Below are 27246 nucleotides of genomic sequence, written 5' to 3' on the forward strand. Positions count from 1 at the left end.
AAAAGCTTTTCAGGAAAGAATGCTTAAAAATACACTGCGATACAAATTACATTCAGTCAACATTTGCCCTCGTTTAGACAATTTCCTTTTAAAGAAAGAGAAGTAGTGGAAAAGAGTAGGTTGAGGATTTGGACCCGCTAATGCCATTTGGAAGTTTATACATCCAAACCAACAAAAAGCACTGTTTTACAATTGGATCTGCATAGGTAGGCATGGGCAGAGAGTCCTTTTGGCTCCACAAAACTCTCATCACCTAGCCTTGGCTAAAATTTGTATAGAAATATCTTCCTTGGACTAGATCCGACACTCACTAGAGTCTCTTCATTGGTTTCAGTGGGTTCTGGCTCTCTTGTCCAAGCCTGATGCTGCTGTGGTCACTGAAATTACAGAGCTCCACAAGGACCTATTAAGTTGTATCCACTTTTGAAGTGAATTAAGTGGCACTGGGCTGACACATCCCTCCCAACCCGTCCTGCAGCCTAAATTACAATGGGTACCTTCACCAAAGTGCTCCCATCAACTTGTACAGATGACTCATATTCCTGCTTAAGGGGTTATGAAATTAGTAGTCCTGCTGCCAGTACTCTTCCTCAGTACTTGCCAAAATGAATATGCACATAAAATAATATCAAACAGACAATTTAAAAAAAGAATATATGCAAGTGGGGAACTGATGGCTGCAGGTAGGAAAACAGCCTCTTTTTCTTAAATTATACTTTATTAATGACGGGTACCATGATTAGAGTTAAGGTTAATCCCGGAGTCATACCTCTGGGATTTAGTAACTTGTACCTTCAGACTCAAACTTCCAGGAAAACTAGAAAAACATACACTGAAAAAGTTCAAAGACAATAGACAAAACCGATATCCTTTTCATTGCAGCAAATACAAAAATGTTTTAAAGACCTAATTAATGCCACCTTTAGTGGAAGCTATCTCTGTACATTAGTATGAAAATGTAGTGACTGTTACAGTACCGTATTGTAGGTTTTCATTGACAACTTAATTATGGGAATACTTCTAAGTACCATTGAACTTGATGGCCTGTCAGAGTTTCCATTGTAAACCATGATTTACAGGGTTTATAAGTCCACTGTATTAAATCATTGAGGACATTGTATACATGCTGCAAACTTAGACATGTTGCCTGTTTTCCAGCAGGATAAATTGGAGAAACCCTGTTCGAACTGCTGAACATGTTATCAACAGGCTTGCAGTCACTTCAGATACCATTTTTCTTTTCAAAGATTCATGTAAAGCAAGATAGTGTCGCTCAAGAGAGATTCTGCCAACAAATCCTGTCTTCATTGAAATCCCCAGGCATGACGGAGTGTGCTTCTCAGCGTGAGGGGCAGTGGTAAGGTTGGACTTTAGGCAGCACAAAACAAAAGCCAAGGGTGAAATAAGCAGCTTTAAGCTGCTTTTGAGCTTCCCAAGTTTTTAGCTGTTCTATGGACTGGAGACTGCCCAAACATAAACTGGTAGTTCAAGAGGCATATTTAAATTTGGGTAGCTTACACAAATAAACATTGCAGCCCTATTCTTGATGTGGGTCTCGTCCTCAACCCTTCCACTTGTATTCTGGCATTTAGAAAAGTGCTCCTAATATTTAGAGATCCTAACACACTGCCTGAAGAGGAATTAACTGCCTTAATCTAAACAGGATTGCAATCCTACACGTTTGCAAGCATGTGTACAGTGGGAACATCATGATACTAGTATTATGACTAGCAACAGCATGGCACTTTGTTCTCAGAAATAATCAAGGACCACTGAGTTCAGAGAAAGAAGCTGAGTTACTGAGGGGAGAAAAGGCTGACATTGCCTTTAAAGCCGTCTCAGGAACAGCTGAGGAAGTGGGTTTTGAAATAATAAATCATAGCTTTGCTCTGATGTTCTAGGGCAAACTGTTGCCCCAACTCATGTTGTTAGTGAAACCCCATGTGCAGGGCAAATGCCCTCATCCACTTGCTGGGTGACACCGTGATCTCCCAGTCCCTTGGAGGACAACTACTCACTAGGGAGAGCGACCGAGTCTGCTAGTCCTTTCACAAGGTACTGAGGAGGGCTGTGTACCCCCCTCTGATCCCCTCAACCAGCCGAGTCTTCACTGGCTGCTAGGCTGAGGCTCAGCTGTGCTTCTCAATATACAGCCAAGTAATGCCAGCATTTTGCACTTATTTTTTTAGCTTACCCTGTGGTGGCTGAGACCCATGAAATTGAAAACATAGGAATATGATATTAGCTTGTGGATCAGGTCATGGTTATCATTATGATTGAGAACCCCCCTTTTAAAGGATATTTACCTAACAAGATGGTGTATACAAAGTTACTCAAAATTCAATTTTCAAATATATATATTTAAAAACCTCACATTTGGAAAAAACCCTGCCCCTCAGTTTCAATAAAAATTTCCATAACTGAAAAATAAATATTTTTTGAACAGCTGTGTTGGAATAGTGCCTTCTTTTTTCCCCTTGTTTCAAAGTACTACTGAAAACATATCAACAGGATACACTGAAACATTGCTGTTTTTGACAGAATGTCATTCTCTGATTCATGATATCTGTCGTAAAGAAACTCACAATAAATTTTGGAATTTTTTGCTTACTTCTGATTTTAACAAACTTTTTTCCCCATGATTTTACTGATTCAAGTGAGAAGAGGATGACATGATATAGTTTTAAAGACATGCAAATCAACTTAAGTGCTTTATCACTGAAGTTTATATCTCCTGTTATACATTGCCAGATTTCAGCTTTCTACCATAATGGTCAACTAAAAATAATACATAATATTCTACTATACTCATTCATTGGGTTTTAAACCTTTTAGAAGAATGTGAATACCAGTGTCCCTATTTTATAGATGGGAAAATGAAGGCAAGGAGAGGTAGAGCATCTTGTTCACTCAGCAGGCCCCAAAACAACAAGGGACAAACTCCTATGACCTATATTACATTTATTAGGCCAGTGTTGCTCACACTTTCTGGCTATGTGGGATATATATAGCTCCTTCTGGTACCAATACAAAGCTATACATCCATGGTCTTACCCTTGTGATTAACCTGGATCTAAAAATGATGTAACTTTGTGCAGGAGCAACCCATCATGAAGATTTTGCTAAATCTTTGCCTGCTTTCTGAGAGAGAGTGCTGGAGAGACTGCTCTGGTAGTAAACAAAAAAATATGAACCATTTGTGTAACTCTAAAGTACTTGGGACTTTAAGAAAGAACAAAAAGCTAGCTAACCTCAGCACTTTAAAAGCTGAATATAAAAATGCTCAAGTATAAAAACCTGAAGATGAAGAGGGTCCTTTATAAGAGCCCAGGAACAAGAGCTGGTCTTGTAGACTGTACCAACTGTGCTGTAAAGGACCTGAAAGCTGTTGGGTGAATTAAGGATGGAGCATGTTCCAGTCCTGTTCTGAACACCCCAAAGGGCTGCTTTGTCGTGAACGCTGAATGTCTTTGCTGTTGCGGCTTTCCATCTGACACTTCACGTTATGTCAGAGCAGGGTTTTTTTGTGTGTTTAATATATTGGTGACTATGTGTTTTAATGAAGGTGCCCTGTATTCCAAATGCACGATGTGTTGCTGCGGTCGCCAAGATAAGTAGTAATTTTTAAATAAACAGCAGTATAAACAGTTACATAAAACTCATGTAAATTGCTGGCACATAATTTTAGACTGGCTTAAGTTATGTAACTTACTTGTGGCCAAGTTGTTTGTTTTTTTTTAATACTCAATTCATGCACTTTAAAATAAAGGGAGAAGTTTATTTTCACCTTTTTCTTTTCCACTCACTATCTTTCTGTTATACTGAGCATGCCTTTAAGAGCTTATCAGAGAGATTGACAGACAGACAACAGACAAAGCGAAGGCACAAAACACCTCCTGACCCTATTGTAGATTCATTCAGGAAAGCACCTTTTCCTGAGTCAAGTAAATAGCCCGAGCCGCAGTAGAATATGTCACTTCTGGCATCTGTTTTTGCTTGCACTTAAATTACTCACTGAAATGCTGAGTAGATTAATGAGACTGAGGGACATGAGTTCTGTTGCTAAGTTGATGGGGTCTACAGAATAGTGTAATGAGCTGGGATTCTGGGTTTTATTCTTGCATTTGCTACTGACTTGCTGTGTGACCTTGCCCAAAGCATTACGCCACTATGGCTTTTAACCCAGACTTAAGCAGCAGAGATTCTCTCCCCTTCCTCCCCATATCCAGGGCCTAGGCTGAAGGACACTGTGATCTTAGCTTGTGTTTCCAAAGGCCTCCAAACAAACAATTGCATTGTTCAATAGCTTCCTTTGAAATGTAAAACTGAAAGAGAGCACTAACACCAGAAACCACTTCACACCATATTTTTCTGCCTGCTGATCATTGCAAAATAATTTTAATAATTTACACTCATAATGTCTTAGCAGCTTGGTTTAACGATATTGAACACTGCCATTCATGTGAATAAAATCAGGATGAAAGTACCAAAACAAATATTTAGAAGTATAACACAAGTGAAGAGAATTGAACGCTAGTGAAAAGCAGGAATCAGTTTGTTGGTGTAGACAGCATCACCAGCTCAGATGGAGAACATTCTTTGCAGTATTTGGTCAGCTCCTCCTAGCTGCCTTGAACTGTTCTTTCCAGCCTGAATTAAGAAAGGAACCCAATTTTTGCAGATTTGGGTTCAGGCTCTGTTCATGCCTCTCTCATGTTTGGAAGTTCTCCAAAGAATGATAGGAGAAAGACAAGTCATACTAGCTGCAGGGAGTACTGACAGAGATCCCTGCATAGTGCTTCCATTTGGAAAAAAACAAATGTTTGGCATTGAGGAGTTTGTATTTGTTCCCATGGATTTGTTTTATTGCGTGAAGGGTATAATCCATCCACAAATGCACACTAACTTAGAACGTCTGGAATTGGTTGCATTCTGCTTAATAAGAGTGTAGACAGGGACAATATGATACGAGCCACAGCATTTACAAAAGGGACAGGTGAACTTTTCATTTGTTTGTTTGTTTAGAGATCCTAACTGGGATTTACTACAATGCCTAAGGGACTTAAGCATATTGCTGTGCAAATACAGAAGTTAAAACAGTGTAATCGTGGCCTGGGACTAGGATTTCTAGGTACTACTTAAATTAAAACCTGAGCTTCTAACTGCTCTAAATACTAGTGTTCATTATTTTGGATCTTATCTATTATTTCAGTTATTTTTGTAAACTTATTCAAGGCTGTTTGTACTGGGTCAGTAGAAACATCAATAAGGCTGAAGAGGAATGAAAAAGATGCAAACAAACAGCACTGTGCCCGCCTGAAGTAAATAAAGCAGCACTGCTGTGTTTTAGTGTGAAAGAACGAGTTATGGGTGGGTTTAAGGGCCTCTCATCAGAACAACAGTCAGAACAGTACCAAGAAGAGTACCAAGAAGAGCATTCCTAGACTATTCCTAGAGAGCCCATCTCCATTTGAAACTTCTGTGGCTGTAAATCTTCATGATACTTGTTTCAGAGAATTTTTTTAATAATCAAATACTTTATTTGCAGTAAAGCTTCTTCCCAAACAGCTGCGGGCTCCTTTACCTTTTATGCCTGCTAATAATAACTTATGATGTTAAATAACCTTTCCTGTGGCCCTGTTTCTGGATGTTCCTTTGACCCAGGCCAGAATACTCTATTTTATGTCTTGATGTTTATGGGAAGCATTATGACAGCAGGCCGGGTGCCAAAGACACATCTTTGCTTGATCATGGTTTCACTGGTTCATCTTATAGCAAATCTACATTATATAAATGATTTATAATATACTATTTTTATTGCATTGTAATAAAATTCTCACCAAGAGAAAATGGAAAAATTATTGACTGTTTTTTCTCAAGTATTTAATTAGTGTTTTCTAAGTACTAACAATTCTTTATCTGTTTGTAGTAAGGTCAGCTATTCCAGTACAAGAAGGAACTTTTTTCCTTTCTGTTAGTGAAAATGACATTTCTTACTAACATTTTATAAATAACTAAGAAGACATGCCATGTGGGTGCATATTGCCTTCCAATGTGGGCCAGTGGTTAAAAAGCTACAATGGTTTATAATAACAGCCAAGATTTTTGTCTCAGCCCTGCAATGACAAACATAGCCCACTCTGGCTGTGGAAAGAAAAGTGGGAGAAAATACATGTTAGAATTGTGAAAAGGGATTGGAGAATAAATGGGGTTCCTATGCAAAGGCTTCACATCCTAGAAAGGTATAACAGGCTTGGCTCCGATTCTGCAAATTTCCACTCCCAGTGGGTACGTTTTACTCATGTAATCTGTGTAACCAAAGCTGGTGGGGAAGCTTATGAACGTAAGGACTACTCATTTGTGTGAAGCATGCACAAGTTAGGCTCAGCTTCTTCCCAAAACATAATACATTAAAATCTAATTAATAATGAGCAGGTGGGAAAATGCAAACAAAAAAGTAATCTATCACAATATATGAGACAAACCAGAACACTGCACAGCACTGTTAACAAAGAAAGTAAATACACAAATGCTAATTCAAGTAATCTTCTTAATGGGATTCCACTGCTTTTCCTCTGTTTCTCCTGTAGTATATTTTTAAGGAGGGACTTGCCTGCATAGATGTTAATTAATTATATTTAAGGCTTTTATTTCTTTATAAACTAATCCCTACAGTAACTTAAAGGGCTTTCACCTTTCCCTAGCACTGCAGCCAGGTGTTGCAGGCAAAACACTCTTGATTTGGGGAATTTTTACTTAATTTAATTTATTGCCACACAAACTTCTAATCACCGATTCAGAGTGAGAAGAAAGAAAACATAAACAATTAAACATTTAAGTGAACAGCTTTCCACTGCCTTTCCCAGGCTCAACATAAGCCAAACACCTATCCTCCCCCTTTCCTACTGTCAACTTCCCTTGTCTCCACCATGGGGTTACACTCAGCGATGGGGTTTTCCATCGCATTTAGAGCTAGCTGGGCCAGTTGTGACCAGCACCCAGCATCTCCTGACCTCCTTCCACACCTCTGGCCCCTGGCTACTGAAACCTGCCATATATGCCCAACACAGTACTCAGGCGTGAGGTAAGTGGGTGCTCAGGCATGAACTCATTGGGTACTCAGACATGAGTTGATAGGGCGCTCATGTGTGAACCAGCTGGGCATTCATTAGTAAAGTAAATGGGTGCTCATGCATGAACTGATTGGGCGCTCATGCATAAATTGATTGGGTGTTCATGCGTGAACTAATTGGGCACTCATGCATGAAAACAGTAAACCCTGCAATTTATGCTCAATACATGAGGTAAGAACTTGAAGCAGATCCAAAGGCCTGATTCCAAATTTACATTCATTTATCAGTTCTGTGGGTCAGATCTAATTACTAGAACAGTATCAGGTTTTGGTTGGAGAGGCAGACTGGCTATGTTTTAGACCCTTTATGCTTGGAAATGGTCCAGAAAAGTCCATGATGGACCAGAGAAAACTTCAGACAAGGCAGTGAGCAGGGAAACTTTGGCACAATCCCTTTGAAGACATTCTGGTTTTGTTTAAGTCTCCAGTGAGGAAGCATTCCCAAACCCATGAATCAAAAGATCTGCTAAATCAAGAACCTCCTTCAAGACAGAAGCTGAAGGTCTTGAGTTCCAGTCCTGCATCTGGCTATAAGAAATTCACCTCTTCTATGCAATACCTATGAATGGGAAGCTATAACACTTAGCCACATGCAAATAACTTTTAAAAATACTTATTAATTTTGGTAAGTCAAAGCAAGTGTAAAAGGTGGAGCAATGTCTAAAATTCAGCAACATCATAATATGAGCCTTTTTTCTTAGACACAAAGGCAGACAAAACCAGAGCCTATATGTCTGGGTTTTCTCATAGCCATTCATCTTGAGTTGCTGTTCAAAATCCTTATAAAACACAAAGCAGGAGGAAAGAACGATTGAATTGAGTATCTGGTGTCTGATCAACTACATTAGTTAACTACACCATCACTTAATATGTGATCCATGTTCAAAGGTGGTTTTAAATACATAGCAAACTTAAAAAAGAGAAGTTCTTAAATTTTATGTTGTCCAACACATACTACAGACGTTGACAGGAGCTAGAAATAGAAAGGTTTGTTTTAACATTTATACATTTCTCTGACTTCTATTTTTATGCCTAGCAAGTAAATTGCACAGTCTTGTTAGCTACCAAAATGTAATGTGCAAATAAAGTGCCCAGGAGACCTAATAAAATGCCATAAATGAACTACTGTAAAAAATATCAGACCACACCTATTCAGCAGGATAAATTCAAATGTCTTACAAAGAAATGTATTCTCTTTCCTTTTTATGGAGTAAGAACTGTTTTGGGGAAAGAAAGAATGAGTTTCAAAATATACAAAGAAACTTTGAATAATAAGTGAAAAGGGTTTCAAGATCAAGTTGAATGCAGAATGGTACTTAATGCCACTATAGACTGCAACAGGACCAAGCAGTGACATAGCATCTACTTCAGAAAGATGTGTAGGTATTAATATTAAAGCACCACATTTTCATACCTAGGATTCATTTCTACAAGTATTCATTTCCATAACCAGAGTTCTTCTAGAAATCAAAGAAAGCACAGGCTTGCTGTTTTCTACTCTTGACACTGCTATGTGAACAGTTAGTTGCCACCAAAGTGGGGAAAAAAGCTGGAGATGTCATATATATATATATATATATATGTATTTAGGTCTTTGTCTAAGATCTACCTATTAGACTAGCCAAATCTGTCTGGAGTCAAACCCACTGTACAGTACTAGAAGGATCACTGCAGGAAGCCTGCTATGGAACAAATCCAAACTTGATCAACCATGGCAAGTCAACTATTGATAGACAAATCAAATACATAATTATGAAACATACAGTATATGCTGTTTGTACGTGCTTACAGGGACAAGCAGAAGCCCACGCAAAATGATAAGATTATTTGGTTGTGAAAGGATTACCCCTGAGAGTAAAACATGCAGAATCACACAAAATTCGTAGATAGTTTTTGTAAAATCTTTGAAGTTTTTCACACTGAAATTTTCAATTAAAAAATTTCCATTGACACAGTGAGATGTCAACTGAGAATCTCAAATACAGATTTTTTTTGAGCTACAGAACATATATCATACAGGCCCAATCTGGCAGGCTTCCTCATCCCATGATCTCAGGTGCTGACCCTTAATGAAAAGGCAGCTCCGTTCATCCTTCAGTTGAGACTTCCAATGATAACACCAAATTGCACCAGCCTCTCCTGGACAAAGGTACTTGCCTACAACCAACCCAGTTCATGCAGCCATGCGATAGCAACATTCTGTGGCTACTGCATATCTAGCTAGGACTGAACCAGTGATTTAAAGACAATTTAAATTATTCTCATAAAAAAATTCTGAAATGAACCACAAATTGCCTTGGAAGAAGGGAGGCAGGGAATGACTTTTTGTCAAAATTTAAGCAAGACATAACTCCTTCTTTCCTGATCTAAGCTGATGTGTTTTTTTTTTAGAGCTGCACTGACATAGAAAGTAAAAAAATCTTCTTTCCATCCAACAGAAATCCTAGAAGGCAGCTGGGCAGTCCTGACAAACGTGAAATATTCTGCTGAAATAACAAACTAAACAAAAAGGTAACAAGGGCTAAAGTGGCCTAGACAGCTTAACATCACTATCTGGAAAATAACTTGGCATCCAAGTCCACAGCTACAGCCAAACAGAGAGAAGATCAGCTCTGTTTGCTACATCAAACATGGCTCAGATTTTTTTCTCTCTTCCTCTCTCTTCAAACATAAATAGTTCCAGGCTCTTAAATAAATTAGCTCAACTTTGGTTATACAAGCTGTTTCATTTTTTCTCCAAAAGGGAATATAGATGTTTGTTTAAAAATTGTAAATAAAATATAAACGGAGATTTTCCACTGCATAGTGATCCTTTCCAGTAGGTAATGATCAGTGCTATGTCCATTTTTCTTCCTTATCCTATACTTGGGGATCACAGCATTATTATGACTACTTCTGATGGGAAATGGATGAAAAAAAAAAAATGCAATAGGAGGAGGTTTACCTGTACTTATTCACCATAAAAGCAAAATAATAATCAGGTTTAAAATGCACAGAAAATAAGTAAGTGCAACAAAATTACCTACAATTTTGTTCTGTAAAAAAACCTGCTTTCTTTATGTGTATGTGTTGTGTGGAACATGTGAACCCTAGAAAGGCTAATTAGTGAAAGGCAACAGTTCTTAAAAGCCCTACAAGCACTTACCACTTGGCTCTATTGGGACTGTTCCTAGGAGTCGAGTGGTGCCTATATCTGGATTATGTTGCTGCTGGGATTTTTTGCATCAAGATAATTACAGAAGTGTATCTCTAGGATAAAAATACATCATGTGGTAACAATATGACAGTGTAAACAGAAGGTTCATCCTAGCTTCAAACTGTGGCAAGTTATTTTGTATATTAGTGTGGAACGTTTTGATTGTGGTTTCAAAGATGTAAAACTAAAGCAAGTCTTAAGTACTTCCACGATGGGATGTGAAGTTTGGCTTTAGGGCATGATTAGCCAAGGGCAGGGGTTTTTCTTCTCAATATTACAGTGATGCTTCACATCCTTCCTAAAACTGGCTGGGGTGAGGTGTCTCTGGCTTTGAATCTTTCTCTAGCATGGAGCAGATTATTACTATTATTATTGATTTATGTCATGCCTGTCTGCTTCCAGCCTCAAAACACTTTACTAAGTTACAATATACATAGGAATCATTTCGCGTCAGCCACCACCACGCTGTAGCCTTCTCTGGAGGGAAACTGAAGGGAGCCATTAGGATGGTGCCTGCAACATTAAACAACAATCCAGGAGAGGAAGTGAAGAATACTCTGGCTCCTTAAAGCAATGGCTCAACAGAATGCAGTCACTGAACTGCCATCCAGCTGGGACACCAAAGTCAATACCCATTCACCGTGTGTGGTTAAAATTAAATCTCCTAATGAAGTGAGATGGTTTTAGTGGTTAAAGAGTGAGTGCAAAGTATTATTCTCCTGTATTATTATTTGTAAGTTATATAGCTAACAAGGGAGAAGATCACACACAGGAAAATAGCAGACAGTTAGATAATGTTCCAAGCCCAGTTTCTAAATGACATTTGGGCAAATAAAGCTTTGGAAAAAATATGTTAAAAAAAAAGATGACACAGAAAAAAGGAATTGGCAGTTTCTCACTGTTTTTAGGGAACTAAACTAAACTGAAGTGATGTCAGTTTTTATCCCCTATAATTCAGGTCCAGAGAAAAGAACATTATTAGCTTCTGTTAATGAGCAGGTATTCCCTAAACACTGCTGCAAATGCTCCTGAATTTTAATTTGCTTAGAAAAAGAAATGGTAAAGCATTGAGGGGGAAAAAAACCCTAACAGCTTATTTTTGTCCCTGAATAAGCAAAATGCTTAGATGATTTTCTGGATAGGAGGTTTATATATCTGACTAAAAAGATCCTCACACAATGTTATCAAGCTCTCCTTTCAGGGCTAGTAATTGCTAGCTGGTTCTAATCATTCTTGCAAGTGATCATTTGAAAGGTTCATTTTATGACCCCTCAAACTAGCACAAAGAATCTCACTCCATAATGTAATAAACAATTCTACAACCAGTGCTTAATTAATTCCCGAAAGTCACCAAAAGGAGCTATTAATGATCTTTCTTTTTATCTAACCATAAATATGCAAGTCTCCTGGGATAAAGGATTTAAAAAGAACATTCTGGCAAAACTAACTGTCAACTTGATAAAGCATAAAATGATCACCAGTGAGGGTAATTCAAAATACGACGGCAATGCTACCTAGTCTGATTAGAAAGTTAGGTCAGGTTGGATTAAATTTCTCTGAATGTTATGCTTACCAAAAAGAGGACAGAATTGACATGGTGCAAACCAGACTGACCCCAAATGAATACACAAGAGAAAAATAGTACAACCTTTAGAAAATTATTTTAAAAAATCAATTCTATTTGGGAATTTGCTTTACTGTGAAAATATCAACAATCATTATAATTAGAGCGTGGATAATATTTCAAGGTTGTTTAAAATACGCGTATTACAAAGAGCAGGCTGATATTTTCAAGAGAACTTAAGTGTTTTAGGAGCCCAAGTATTGTTTTCACAAGTAAATCAGGCAGTAGGAAGCCCTGAAATGAAATTTAGTTTCCTGGCAACCCAACCCATTGCTGAAAATTAGATTTAGGCTTCTAAAGGGCTTTGATGTTTTTGAAAATAACACTTCCTGCAGCACTGCACAGCTGACTAGGTGTAATACAGTAATTTACCCTTCTACTGAGGCTATCAAGAATGGAATCACTTTGATGTCTTCAGTGATGTCTGGGAGGTTGTTTTTTTTCTTATACTGTAAAAAAATTTTTCACTGAGCATGGTCCGTGATGACTGGAATCTCTGACCAGAAGCAGGGGGAAAAAAGAAAGAGAGAATCTGCCTTTTCCAAAATAAACTCATGCAGTCCTTTGGGTGCTTGTGCTTGATGCCAGTGGAGCCTGTGCACTGGCATGTCCCACCGTCAGAAGAGCTCCATGAGCTATTGGACCCTCGATGGACTGGGGCTTTCTGAATCTCTCCTGTTGAAGCAATCCTTGTGACACTCACACGTGGAAACGTGAAATAGACTGCCCCACAACACAGCAATTATGGTTCTTGCTACGTGTATGGAAATCCAAGGTTCAAGTACCTCTCAAATGAGTTTTTAATTATTAATACAAAGAAACAAACACAACAGGAAACTTTAAGAGAGACACAGTGGGAAATAACTAGGAGGACTTTCAGGCTCCCCATTCCTTGGCTCCCCTGGGCTGGGCAAAGAAGGCCTCAGATCTTCAGAACAGTGCTTTTCAGTCCCTTGACCTGTGGGAGGATTCAGACTCCCACTGGAAGATGGAGGCTGTGGATTGCTGCACTTAACACTGAAGAACTTACTGTTCCAAACATTTTAGAAAACCTGGAAGTTCCTTTAAACGGGAAATTTTAAAATTTCTCATTTTTGTTCTAATCTTCAATAAAACTTTTTTTTTAATGTTGGAATTTCCAGTGGAACAGAAATTCTGTTTTAAAACCATTTCTGTTCAACAGCGCTATTCAGATGGAAGCATTTTCCTATTCATTCCACTTTGCAACTAACTGGTGCCACCCCAAATGTGTTGCTCTTCCAAGAATGATGTGGCAGCCCTGGAATAACTAATTAGTTGGGCTGTATGATGCCTCTGCCAAAAGTTTCAGCTTCCAGAGGCATTCCTTTAAGGAATGGTGGTGTGGGTTTGGCATTTACAAGGACACACATGGTTTCAGGAGCCCACAGGCACCAAAAGTTATCTTGTGTTTTATAACCGCTCATCTCAACCCAGTCATTGAGCTGATGTCCTAACCACAGTGAGTCAAGCAAACTCCTTCAAAGCACTCATGGAGAAAGCTTTTGGTAAATTTATTTTTCTTTTTTAATAAAAGTTTTGTCTTTGGGGAATCTTTTAAGAAAATTCCACTTTTACAGCTATTAACTGGGAAAATAATTAAATTCAAACATTACTAGCATTATAATATAATCTGTTGTAGATAAATACCTTTGTCACTTAGCCCTCAAATTCTTGTACATTGTTAGGGTAAATGAAAGATGTCTAAATCCAGTACCTTTATACTTGGTCACCACAGCTGAGTTGACACTTAGAGGTTCTTGGAAGGTGACAGTGAGTGATGTACTGCTTGTTACCATGAGACAGACATTGGTTGGCGCCTCAGGGGCTCCTGGGAGAGAAGAGAAAACATCAGCTCTTCAGCACAACAAATCCTATTCAAACAATGTTTCTGAGTCTTCAAAGAACCCACTGAAAATCACCCTGCAATTGTGAGCTTTGGGTTGTAGGTGTTTGTGTTCTCTGCCTTTTGAGCATTTTAATTAGTGCCCCTGCTAACAATATCCTGCAGACACCATTTGTTTCTATCATGGTTTTTGGCTCCTTTCGGTTAAAAATATCTTCCTGCATATATGTAACCCAATAAAACAGATTCATGCTAATTATGTCAATGAAAAGCCCCTATAAATCTCTTGGGGTGGGTAGGAGGAGAGAGAAAGGACAAAACCACAAAGGGCTAATTAAACCTTTATGGTTTCACTAACAAACTCAAATTTATCAAATAACAGAAAACATTTTTACATTATTGTGATTCAGACATTGCAAATTCCACAAATGTTTCAGTGTAGTAGTTCCAAAATACAGTTGTCAGTTGAGGCCTAACATATTTAAAAAAAAAAAAAAAAAAAAAAGCTTAATTCACAGAATATCAATCAGACTCAATTCAGAAATCAAACACAAAATGTCATGACTTACTACTGGGATTGATTTAAAAAAACATTATATTAACTTACACTACTGCTGTATTTCCTGTATTTAGTATCTAATACAAGGAGCACTACATCTGTCTTGAAAAAGTAATCTTAGAATACAATAAATATGAGAAATTATTTATAAGTACATTTATATAAAGATGGTTGTAAAAATGTTAATGGCAATGATTGTATTTCACTGACTAGGATACAGCTAAAGGATCTACACGTGAAACAATTCAGCCCTGTTTACTCCTTCCCATGGGCCCAAATTCATATTTACTTTAGGTACAGACTCACTTGTACAACTGTTTAAAGTGACCCAATCTGTGACTACGCTGATGAAATGTTATACATGGATGCCAAAATTAAGGTTAAGTTTTCACAATTTTTATAAGTAAAATGAAATTCCATTGTTTGATCAAATGTTTAGAACAACTCCATTCTTCTAAAACAGAATACATTTTAAAAAAAAAATTACAACAGAAAAAAGGCCAATGTCTCCATCCCTCTTCCTCCCTATTCATATATTCTTTTATAATCATCCTATTTTAAACTCTGAGCACATTAAATGAGATCCAGGAGTAAATGTGAAGAGAAATAAGCAGGACAAAATCATGAAATCCTGAACCCGGAGTTTGGAGGTCTCATCAATTTTATGCAACCCACTCCTAAAGGAGCGATGTGCTTGTTGCTCTCAGATATTTGGTCCTCTGTTGTTCTAACATCAATTTCCTTCTCATTCTTGGGAAGGCCATTTAGTTGTATGCCTCAGTTTTCCCACCTTAACATGCATCTGCTTCACAGCAGTGCTGTGAGGATCAGTTAGTGAGAGCATCTTTGCTCAACAAAGGCAGAGTGTTCTCAGTTGTAGAGTTCTTGTCTTGAATTTTGCAACTACTTTCTTCTACTTACTAGCATGCTCGTAGCCTGCTTTCATGCGCTTGTATAGCCTGTATCTCCATTCCCATGCTTTTAGTTGCTTCTCTTTTTCTGTGTTGTCTGTACCAAGGCCTTCATTCATCACTTGTGCAGACAATTCAGTAACTCGCTGCTGTGCTTCCTGGACCAATGTACTCAGATGCACTGACCTGCTTTCCATGTTAACAACTACCAAGAAAAGGGAAAAGTAAGTAATTGCCTGGTGGACTTATGTGACAAAATTCTGGCCTTACGCATTCCGGTATAACACATGTAAGGTCAAATCCTTGAACACTCTGCCTTCCAGTAGTTATCTTGTCATCAAGTGGATGAGAGCATGCCAATTCATACCACTTAAGGATCTGGCCACTTAAATGGGATTAACGACATGAATAAATTGAACAAATTTTATCTTCCAATGTTTCTCATATGCTTAAAAATGTCTTAATTAGACTGAAATTGCATATATGTTTTAAGTTGGTGGAATATTAAAAACAAACTAAAATAATAAAGCATTTGGTTTCTATCCAACCCCTACTTCGCCATAATATCATAAGCTTTCATAGAAAAAAATAAGGTTGTACTGGTTATAAACACATACAATATATAAATCTCTACAAGTGAAGAGAGATCTAATTGGCAAACTTAAATGAGAGTTTTGTGCCTAAGGGCCATGGCTGGTATAGAATGGATCTCTTTCCAGGTTTTCTTTGTGCCACAGTTTTGCCCATGTAGTATCTGATTAGTCCTCTGACAGACTGGACAGATAGCAAGCAGCGTGACACATGGAAACTTTGTTTTTCTCCAGTGCTCAGAATAATTTTAATTTGACGTTTAGCAGTTCAGATTGCCTGTATTAACTACTGCATGCTACATAAAGGTGAAAATGAAGATCGCATAGGTTACAAACTAAAATAGATTTGATTTTAGCCCAAGTCCACAAGACTACCCTAAACCAGCCCCTTGATTATACCGTGAAATGTGGTGGTTCAAGCCCTATTTTCAGAAATGCTCTTAGTCTGAAATTGTTCAAACTATTTGCAGTTTAGAAAATAGGACTTGTAAAGGTGTTTAATCTGAAAAGAAATGCAACCACTGATCTGATGTTCAATACGCAGGAAATAGTGTACAAGGGAAGGAATTCTGAACTCACAGAAAACTTTTCTCTGGAGTCTGGTATTTTTACAGAAGAGCTCTGAGATAGTCTTAATTTAAAAGGCCCCCATTTACCAAAAACACTGCCCTAGCACAAGCAGCTACTCTTAGCAATGATGGGGAGTTGCTATGTAGGGACAGCCAGGCTCTTGGTTTCCCTAAGGTTTTTACAGGAACAGCATGAATTTTGCACAGCATGCACTGATCATTCACTTGCATAAGCCAGAAGCAGTAGACATTTCTGAAAATATCAAACTGTACCATATAAAGGACCAAGACTCTGACAGGTTTTTGACATCAAAACACCACATGAGCAAAGATGTGTGTGCATATGAATGTGTTATTCCTAAACTGGAATCATAGGATTATGGGACAAATCAGATTGGAAAGGGCCTTCTCTAGTCGAACCTTCTTGTTCAAAACAGGGTCAGCTATGAGGTCAGACCAAGTTACTGAGGGCATTACCCAGTCTGGTCTTGAAAACTTCCCAGGATGGAGGCTTTACGACAACTCTAGGCAACCTGTTCCACTGCTTTACTGTCCTTATGGTGAAAAAGGTGTTTGTTTTATCCAGTCTGAACCTCTCGTTTTAACTTTTGCCCTCTGTCTCTCATAACAATATCACAATCGAAGTTTAGCGGAGTCTAATAACCCTACATACTAATGTGAAAAGTGCCATGGGATCTTTAAAGCCACAGGAGGAGAGCAAAGAATTACTCAATGCCTCTGACATCCAAAAGGTTGTTTTTGAAGAATGTTTGTCTCTAAGACTTTGCTTTCAGAAGCTGGCTTGAAGCCATCCTTCTTGAAGTTTGATCATTCTTCATATGGACATCAGAGACATATGGCCAGGCTTCCTGGAATCTGCTGGTATCCTCAGAACTGCCTGTTTACTGGGAGGCCAAAGGTGATATGGTTTCCTGGATCCATGCCTACAATAAGCATGCAACACATCTGATAGCACAACAGGACTGAGGAAGGAGATTTTATGTGCCAGAACTTCAGGTGATTGAGAATTGGCATTGGTTCAAGTTCTCACTAAGGATCTGGCTCTATCTGTTCAATCAATTAAACCAGATCAATTAAACCAATCCAAGACCTGATCCACAATTGTCAGGTCTTGGAAACGTGTCCAATCAGCCACTGGAAATTTTAATCGTATTTTTATTTGGGTTCACATGAACAAGCCAAGCCAAACCATGAGTATATGATAAATAAGAGTAACTGAAAGGATAACATAGTGGACTTCTCCTCCTCCCCAACTAAATTAATATTTTAAACGCTGTACTCTCTGATCTTACTTACTTTGTGTTTAAGAGATGTTGGGTTCCTGTTAAGATTTATACAGTCTGAGCTCCATGTGGAAATGAAGATCATAGTTTTACTTTCTATTGCTTTATCTGCTGTTCCTATTCCAGGCAGAAATCCAGGTGATACAGATGGAAGCTATCTGTCCTCCAGATCCTCTTTGCTACAGCATTAGGTTAGGGGCTATAATGAGGTTGCAGCTGGATCACTACGGCTCATATAGTGGAAGAGCAAGAGTTTTCTCTGTAGGAGGCTTTCTGTGTGCACTTGGAATGGGGAATTCCTCTACCTTGCAGTCTCCCAGATCTGTGTATCTGTCCTATACACTTCCAATCAGATTAAGAGATGCTTGTGTCCTGTCCCCAAATTGGGGTGAATCAGAATTTTACCTTGATATCCCCTCCCCTCCCACTCAGCCTGGGGAAGTCTTGCTCAACTGCCCACCATAGAGAAACGAAAATGCTCATGCTGGGTGCTGGATCATGTTCTGGCAGCCCTGAGATCATACAAACAGAATGGATTTCTTTCTAACAGGGTTGGTTAAGTACAGAAAGCAAAGCAGAAAGACTAGAGAAAATAGAAAGTCACTGCTATCAGTTCCACGAGAATGAAGCCACATACAAAGATGCTGTGAACCTTTGTTTTGAGTGCTGAAAATAACTTTTTGCCTTTTGCTCTCAAGTAGCAACTGTAAACCCTTAAGGTAAAAAAACCCAAAACAAGCAATCGTTTGCTTTTTATTGAGAATGCTTCGTCCATTATTTCAATCAGAAAAACTAAAAATCAAGATAAGTGAAGTGGAAATTTGGTAGGTATATTTTGAAATGGAAATGAGGTGGTTATATATTCATATTCTCTGTGTTCATAGGCATGTTTGCATTAATTACAGGAAATGAATACTAATTTATGATTGCCCCTGCTCGCCATCAGACTGCATTTATTTACAGATGAGGTCAATGAAAAATTAGTTTAGTCTTTTTTACTGCTGTTTAGAACACTCAAGACTGTGTTTTCCTCTAGATTTGTCATGGTTAATGAATGTTGCTTCAGCAGTCAATCATGTACTCTAAATGCTGTCACACTTTTTTTTAAAGCCTCAGTCATGAACCATGACAGAAAAATAAACAAATAAATATAAAACTAAAAAACTCTTTTCACTGAGCAGCTACACTATGCAAAAATCTCCAGGGAAGGTTAAAGGAGGCCAGAATAAATGATAATATAAGTGCTGTGGACATAGAAAAGCAATAAAGGTGTACCAACACTGAGGGTCTGGCAAAAAAACTCAACACACACACGCACATGCACACACACTCTCCAGTGAAAAAACTGGCAATGTTAGTAGCCTCAAGGTGCAATTTCCTGGAGCACTGAGATTGACATGCCAGCACTAAATGTTGTTAATTTAACTAACTTCAAATTAATGGCAGAGTCTGCAGTGGCCGAACCCCTCAAACACAGTCTCATTATAGCCTTGCTGGGAATGTCCTAAATATAGGCATTGACAGTTTAAAACAAATTCGCATACATTGGTGTATTTTTAGACACAAGTAAGGCGTCAGAGTTTGTGTCATGGTACACAGTTGATTAATTGGGTTGGTAAGTCACCCTCCAACCCACAAATTGTGCATAAAAATGCCCATGAAGGAATAGAAAGGAGTTTTATAACTACAATATGTAGTTATAAGCAATATTGGTATTCCAGTAAAGTGAGAAGGTCTGGTTTGTGTTTAGATTTTCTCTGGTTCTGTAGAACTTTGAAATTGTCATTTAAGTTGGTTTTTAGGCCATTTGAAGACTAGGAATGAGGAGTCTGTGGGTAATGGAAATGATAGATTTCAACACAACCTGTCTCCTGAAGGCAGCATAGCCAAAATCAAAAGGATAATCAAAATAAACCAAAGTCTAGACAACCCATCGTCCTTTCATTTTTTGTGACAAACTCCGTGTTTCAGACCATGATCTTTGAATCACTCAGTTCCTGTTTCCATATTTTTAAAGATTTTTTCCCAGTATTGATATTAACAGCTGCCCCAGTATTAATCACATTAGAAGCTCAACCTGATTCATCAGTTGGTGTATCTGACATGGAGAACAAAAAAGATCTACTGAGCATGCATTCAACAAGCAGCTATTGCTGCAAATGTCCGCCAGCACTGTGGTACTATTGCTGACATAATAATCTTCATGATAAAACCAGGCAATTTTTGTATGTAATGTAATTAATTTCCTAAAACAGCAGCAAACCTTATCTCCTACAGGCAATTATCTAAGTCAATTCAATTTGTGTTCTTTACTTACAGTGTGGGCTTTCCTTTGCCCCAACGTGTAGAAGGGTCCTAGCAATAGGGACGTTGTTTGTCAAAATGGCAATATCCAAAGGAGTTAGTCCCTCACTGTTTGGTGTGTTCAGGTCCAGTTCCTCCAGTGTGTATTGATAAAGAAGAATCTGAACAGCATCCAGATCTTGCTGTTCTACAGCCTCAAACATAGCTTCATTGCACTGGAAATTCTGTGTATCAATAAAAACAGAAATTCAGTAAAACTTTTCAAATGTCAGTGTTCTAAAAATAAATTGAGAAAATTTGTGTTTTGTGAGATTGCTATAAAATATTGATCCTCCAGCCCCAGCTTAGGTTCAGCTAGAAAGATGGACATTGTTTGCATCAAAACTGAGCTTGGTCTGCCTCTGGACTTGTGTGCTTGAACTTGCTTCAAGTCTGTGGGAATATTCAAATGAGATTCAAACCCATACAAAACAAACCCATACTTATTTAGACATCTGTCCTGTAATCAAACTATATGAGCAATATTATATGTTTTCAGTGTGAAACTGGATGAAAGACTATGATTTTGGCAGAGTCTTGGACTACTGAGTTTTTCAAACTCAAAATTTAAAGTAAAAATCTACAAACTCAGGTGATCAAGATCCAAACCAAACAAGTTATTCTGGAGAAAAACCTTCACAGCTCCAGTGTGAGCTAATAATAGGTACTGTTCATTCAAACACTTCACTCATTTCTAGGTGCTCATATTTTTGCATTTAACTTGTAACTAGCAGCAGCTTTGAAATGTATAGTCCTTAAATAGAGAAGTAGAAATAAGACTGAAAAAATTGACTGTCCAGAGTGCATGTCCAGAAAGTGATGTGTCTGAACAGCAGAGAACACAAGCAGCCAAAACCAAGAACATACATGGCACCGACTCTCAAGCAGGGAGAACCACTGAAACTTTTCCTTACCAATGTCAGGGAGATAAAAGAATGGTATTATACAAAGAAACCTATCATTTCTTAATTGAGCTGGGGAGAAGCAGGTGCAGGAGAGTAGCATGGCCTGCAGGTTTCTGTTATGAGAACATCCTTCTGGAGCTTACAGTAATGACATGTTATTTGCCAAGATTCTTTAAATTCTCTCCCAGTGTCGCATTGCCATAATTACCCAATAGTTTTTTTTCTCTTAAGAATGAATTAGTAGAAGCAGGAGGCCCAGCTAAGCAAGGAGGGCTCAGCATGTGGTCACATAAAGGAATTGAAATCTACGTAGATGTATTGTGCCAATGGGCATACTAAAGAAATGCATACATAAGAGAGCAAGCGATCCAGATACATGATGGAAACTAGCTTCCTGTGTCCTGAGACCCACATGGAGGAAACACAGAGAAAATTCTTATATAATAATGTATTCTTTATGATATGAAATAAGTATTGAATTGAAACCGTCTTCTACTGTGTTTAGAAATTAACATTTCAGCCACATCAAAACTTCATTTTCTTTTTAAAATTGATGTAGTTTTATTTGGCATATCCCTGTCCAAGTTTTGCTCTCAGTGAAACAACACTTTCTGAAAGAGCACTGATCTGCTGGAACATCTTTTGTCTCCTCCTAAAATGCATAGACTAACAGTTTGCAAGCAGTTCTGAAAACTAGAGTCCACAGCTACACCTTGGAATTTGATCAGTTCTACGGGTTTTTTTCAGTTGTGCTTGAAGTTAAAAGTGTCTTCAGAAATTCTCAGGCCTGACAGAGATCTTCTAGTCTACTGTTTTGCATGTGAAGTATTGGTACCACACTAAGAAATTGCAAAGATGATATCTTAAGTTTTAATAGGGACCTGACCTATGCTGAATATTAGGGATCAGCAGAACAAGAAGACAGATGTACATAAGATGATCTTTACCCAAAATTGTCAATATAGAGAAATGAGATACTTATGTTAGATGACTGTCTAAGGATGAGATGAACTATGCAGCAATAAAGCAAATCTAGGAGAGTAGTGCTGACTTGGCAATCTACCTTTTAGACACTTAAGTACAAAAGACAGCTCATGCTGGAGAAATATTTTTTCCGTAGATTTCCATGCAGAATAAAAGACACTACTTACTTAAACAAGTGCTTCATCAAAATGGATGTCTGTCAAATTCTTGTTTTCAGATTCTTCTCTAGATTGTAATATTCAGATTTAATTTCATTATCAAATACTTAGATCATACTTCAGTGTTAGGTGTAAGAGAAGAATCTCAGAAAAAGGACCAGTTGAATGGTAAGCAGCTAGATTTATCATTCTTTATCCACCCCTCTGTTCAAGGTAAAAAATTGTCTTTAAGGACATTTACTGTCATTAGAGAGGGTACCTCTCCAGAAAATTTTAGAAAAGAGGCCAGCACATATTTCTCTTATTATAAAGTAAAACTTAAAAATCACAGAAATTTTTACTGCAATGCAGCAATGTTTCTTTTCATTCCAGTAGCTCCACACATCTGCTGTCTTGCTTATATAACACCTTATCGCCCTGAAATCAGAGATCTTACTCTTATTCTGGCATTTTGCCCCTACCCTGAAGGGATGAAGTGCTCTCGCTAGAAATTAAAAGAATTTTAATTAATTTTAATTATAATTACAAAATATTTTAATTAATGATATGATTCTGATACATACTATATGTCATCAACTCCCACTCAAGTCAATGATAGGCATTTAACAGCTGTATGTCACTGTACTATGTACTCAAAATTAACATAAATAGATAATTGATGTTCCACCTAAAGAGGAAAAAAAAAAAAGCTGTACTCCTTTGCTCTTTGAAGCTTCATTATTATGAATGCAGAACTGTGAACTGATAGACTGTTTTTTCGTATAAATTAATAGAAATGCAAAATATATTCACCAATTCTCCAAAAATATATATCAACATTCTGAAAAGCATTAGTTTCACCACAGTTCGCACCCATTTCAAATTCTTTTTCTACTGATTTTGGAACTTCCTCTATGCTGTTGTTTATGGAAATAAAGGGTAATTATGCTTCAGAAGCATCTGCATTTTGATCCAATCAGAAAACGAGCAAAATCATATTACTCTTGTAACTGATCACAGCTAAAAAAATCTACTTATTTAACAGTAAATTCATAAAGAGCTTACTACAAAGGGAATTGGTTGAAGTAAACTGAATGACTACATTAGTTTCCATTTCTTTTAGTTAAGTTCATTTTAGGAAACACTGGCTAACAGTCTGAGAGCAGAACAAAAAGGTACAGCTGATGATATTACTCAGTGACAGGCTTGTGGTGCTCACTTAGGACAGGAAACTAAGCATTTCTCGCGTCACATTTCCACTTCCGTGGCACTGGGTACATACAGGGCTTTCCCCTTTTTTGAAATCAGAATAGTCATTCTCTTTTAATTGACTTTACGTATGTGCATGAAAGTTAAATGAGTTAGCATTTGTAGAGTGCTACCCTAAGTGCTCAATACCATTATTTGACTTTAATTCCAATTTTGTGTGAAACTCAATAGATCTTGTCCTACCTCTCAGGAGTTTCTTGTGTTATATAAAAACAAAAAATGCTGCTACATAATGAAAAAAAGATGGCTAACTTCAGTATTACAGCTGAAATTAGCCCAATGATATGGCTGACAAAAGCATTTGGCCCTTTTCAAATATATATACACACACTTTAACAGCAGATTTTACCTACCTGAACAATTATTGTAGAATTATTTTAAAAATTTTGATTTGAATTGTTATTTTTGGATTCAGTTATCAAGATTTAGACCTGCCTAGATGCCTTTGAAAATGCATCTTTGGACTTTTGCTTGCCAAATGAAATACCTAAAGTATTTGTGAAATTTTGGCCTTAAGTAAGTTGCTGAACAGAATCTAAGCACATGCTTAAGTTAATTCCTCATAAACGCTCTTGCCAGCTAATCTGTTGGCAAGAATGTTTCACCAAAAGGGAAAAAATAAAAGCAAATTTCTATTCTTCATTTCATTAGAAATCTGATTGAAAAAGCTGCACTGATTTAAACAAGAAACAGAGCATGAATTTTATAAGCTACTTCATCCAATCCAAACAATTATGAGACCAAATTGCAAATATCAGGTTTTCCAAATGAGCAATTCAGACACAAGCAATATGCTGAAATATGCTGGCAAGTCTCATAACTTCAAAGAGTGTAAAAACATGGGAACTGTGATATGGCCTTTCTAACTGGGCATGTATGCATCCCCCATCCACATAGCAGTGTGCATCTAACCATGCTATATCTATTTCAGTCAAAAAATATCCTGGTGATACAGCAAAATATCTACCAACATTTTCAGCCATGCCAGTAAATTGCCCCATTTGGAAGTCTGCGTCAAGTCCAGCTCTCCAAGTCCAGAAAAATATTCTACACACCTGACCAACTTTTCCCCAACTATTTGCTTTCACGCAGAAAACAGAAATATATTTGAAGATCATATAGTTTTCTGCAAAAAGCTGATCATATTCTATGTAAAAGACTCTCTAGTATTGCAGCATTCTTCAGACATCTGCAGCCCAGGGGTAAAAAATTCAAATAGGGGTAAGATGTAGTATCTTTAGACCTATGTGCTCAACTTTAGTCCAGCTGGTATTGTCACAAATACTAACAAGAGCCTTCGGATTTCTGCCTTCATTTACATTTACTAGATAGATAACTTTCTTCTGCTCTGAAAAGACAAAACCATTGAATTCAAAGAGAAACTGAATCACATTTACAAGTGATCAGGTAAAGTTTAGGGGCAGTTTTTACATTGCCTTTTCCTTGACTCAGTCCTGCGGCCTCTAATCATTAGCTAGACAGCTGTGCTATGTGATTAATTTATTTAGGTGTTACTCTGATGCACAAATGTATATACTGAAAAGGACTACAGTATTGCTTTGCAGTAAGTAATAACCATGTTCCAGTAAGTGATTCAGTGCTGGAGTGTTTAGAAATGCAATCTTATGTAGCTTAATTAAAATGAAGTGCCCCTTTCAAGATATTTGCTCTAGGTTTGACTGAAAAAGTCCACTATGTGCTACTGGAGTTGGAAAAAATGTTGAAGTAGTTTCTGCAAAGACTTGTTTTGATAAACATGAGTTCAAGAATAAAGCTATTTTGGGACATTGCTATGTCTGCAGCAAGACAACAATTTACTGAATGGAAAGTGTTGCACAGCAAGAGAGAATGGAAAGAAAACTCTTCGCTAGCCAAAGCTGAAAGAAAACAAATTCTAACAAATGTTGTTCACTTGTCTGGAGACATGATTTTAGTCATTGACTTAGCTCTGTAGCACAGAAACTCGATGATTAGAAAATACATCAGCTAGCAACTTGACCTGGAATATTTCCACCCCTTCACTGATGGTTTCCTTGCTATTTATTTCTAGGGAAAACTGTGACAACAACAGGCAGAATGGCTAGAATGGGATCCAAAGCCTTTTGAGTTCAGTAGGAATCTATTCACTGACTGTTGTGGACACCAGCTTAGACCCCAGACTGATAATACCTATGGTCACTGTAGGTCAGCAGCGACAAAAGCTATGTCACTCCCATGACAGTGTAGTGGGTTGGGGGAAACAAAGTTAGTGCAAGTAAGTCTGTATCCCATTAAACCACCATCCACATCACAACGTAAAATCGAGTCTCCTAATTACGATTACTGACTGAATAGGCACTCCCGCCGCCTGACAGATCTGGACTGAAAAGGGAGAGAAGTGGGATTGTAAGTAAGTAATTCGCTCTGTGGATAGCAGAGGACTTGAGCCTTGGAAGCAGTACGCTGCTCCTCAATCTTTGGGCTATGCTCATTTGCAAGTTCTCTTCTCATTAGTTAAGTATGACAGAAGACACCATATTTGAAGGAATTTGTAATTTGAAGTGTATATTTAGAGAAACATTGGTCAGAAGATGTGCTAACAGACTGGCATTCATTCAGTCTACATGTCAGTCTGCTCTGGCATGGTCCCCAGCACTAGTTTATCCTCCTCACTTTCACTCGCTTAGTCACACACAAGCTTGCAATTGAACAGAAAAAGGCAAGAAAAGGTAGTGGCTAAAAAATTCATCTAAAGAATCTTCTCCCACAGTTCATACTTAGAGGCCCAAATGCAAATGATCCCTACAAACTGAAAGCATCTGGAAACCCGCTGCCTCAAAAGCACAGCTGTTGGCTACTATGCAGAGGCTGTTCTCCAGCTATCAAGCCCTGTTTGAGTTTCAGGCTTCTCTTTCTGTAAAACAAAATCTATTGGCTCTGGCAGAGCTGAGAGGAAGGAGCCGTGATCCCCTGCTTCCTTCAGGTCATAGTCTTTCTTCACAGGAGAGAGACAACAGTATCTTGACTTTCCAATGCACTAATGCTACATTTCAGCTTAGCTCTTCCATGGGGCATGCACGGGTCCTCTGACTTCAAGAGAGAAGTGATCCTAGGGGATAGGAACATTGAATTGATTTTAAAATTATTTTCAATTCTTGCATTGATTCATATAATTTGTCTCATACATCACAAAGATTTGTGAGTGTTACAGGAGCCTAGAGTGTGCTTTTTCTTCTGACAAAATGTAAGATTTTTATTATCTGGCCCAACCATATTCAGAGTTTAGTCCTGCACTGCACTAAGCATCTGCTTTAGTGCAGCAGAGTAACAGTTCCAAGAGGTGTCTCCTGGTGCATTCACAGACACTGTCATAAGTCATTGCTCTTCAGAAGTGGAGAGGAACTCTTTCCTTCAAAATAATTCAGAGGAGAAGTTGACGGATGTGTCTGTTCTTCCTACTTATAGAAAAGGGGAATTTTGTTTTGGCAATAACAACAGCAGGTTCATCTTCCTCCAGCAAATATAAAAGATTCTGTTGTGCATAGAACTTACACTGTGCTATTATTTCAGGGACACAGTCCATTCTTCAAAATGTATGTGCTGGAGGTTGTGTAACTTCACCAGCACTGGCATAAATAGGAGCACTTGTGAGCGTTAAGTCCAGCAGGTGCTTATATGCTTTCCTGTACTGGCACCAGAGTGCTCCGCTGTGTTCTGCGACTAGGGTAGGGTACCCAGGCCAGACTGCTTCATGCATGATCTCCTTTTTCCATGGTCTTATCTAGTGACCATCAGCACAGTCTGTGAACAAACTTGCATTTATCTGTCACAGCATGTAAGTTCCACTTGCTCTGTTGTTTGGAAAAATGGGAACTTCTAA

At 38.0% G+C, this 27246-nt stretch overlaps 1 protein-coding gene across 1 annotated transcript in view; it reads right to left on the reverse strand.

Moving 5' to 3' along the window:
* ANKFN1 (ankyrin repeat and fibronectin type III domain containing 1) overlaps positions 1-27246 on the reverse strand; it is a 68664-nt gene that overhangs the window by 34515 nt on the left and 6903 nt on the right. Inside the window, exons 4-6 of the mRNA XM_050908604.1 lie at positions 20067-20277; positions 15297-15491; positions 13688-13801 (exon numbers count right to left, since the gene is read on the reverse strand). Of these exons, the coding sequence (XP_050764561.1) occupies positions 13688-13801; positions 15297-15491; positions 20067-20277 (520 nt within the window). The remainder of the gene's footprint in view (positions 1-13687; positions 13802-15296; positions 15492-20066; positions 20278-27246) is intronic.

This window comes from Gymnogyps californianus, chromosome 19 (genome assembly GCF_018139145.2).
Source record: "Gymnogyps californianus isolate 813 chromosome 19, ASM1813914v2, whole genome shotgun sequence".
Lineage (NCBI taxonomy): Eukaryota > Metazoa > Chordata > Aves > Accipitriformes > Cathartidae > Gymnogyps > Gymnogyps californianus.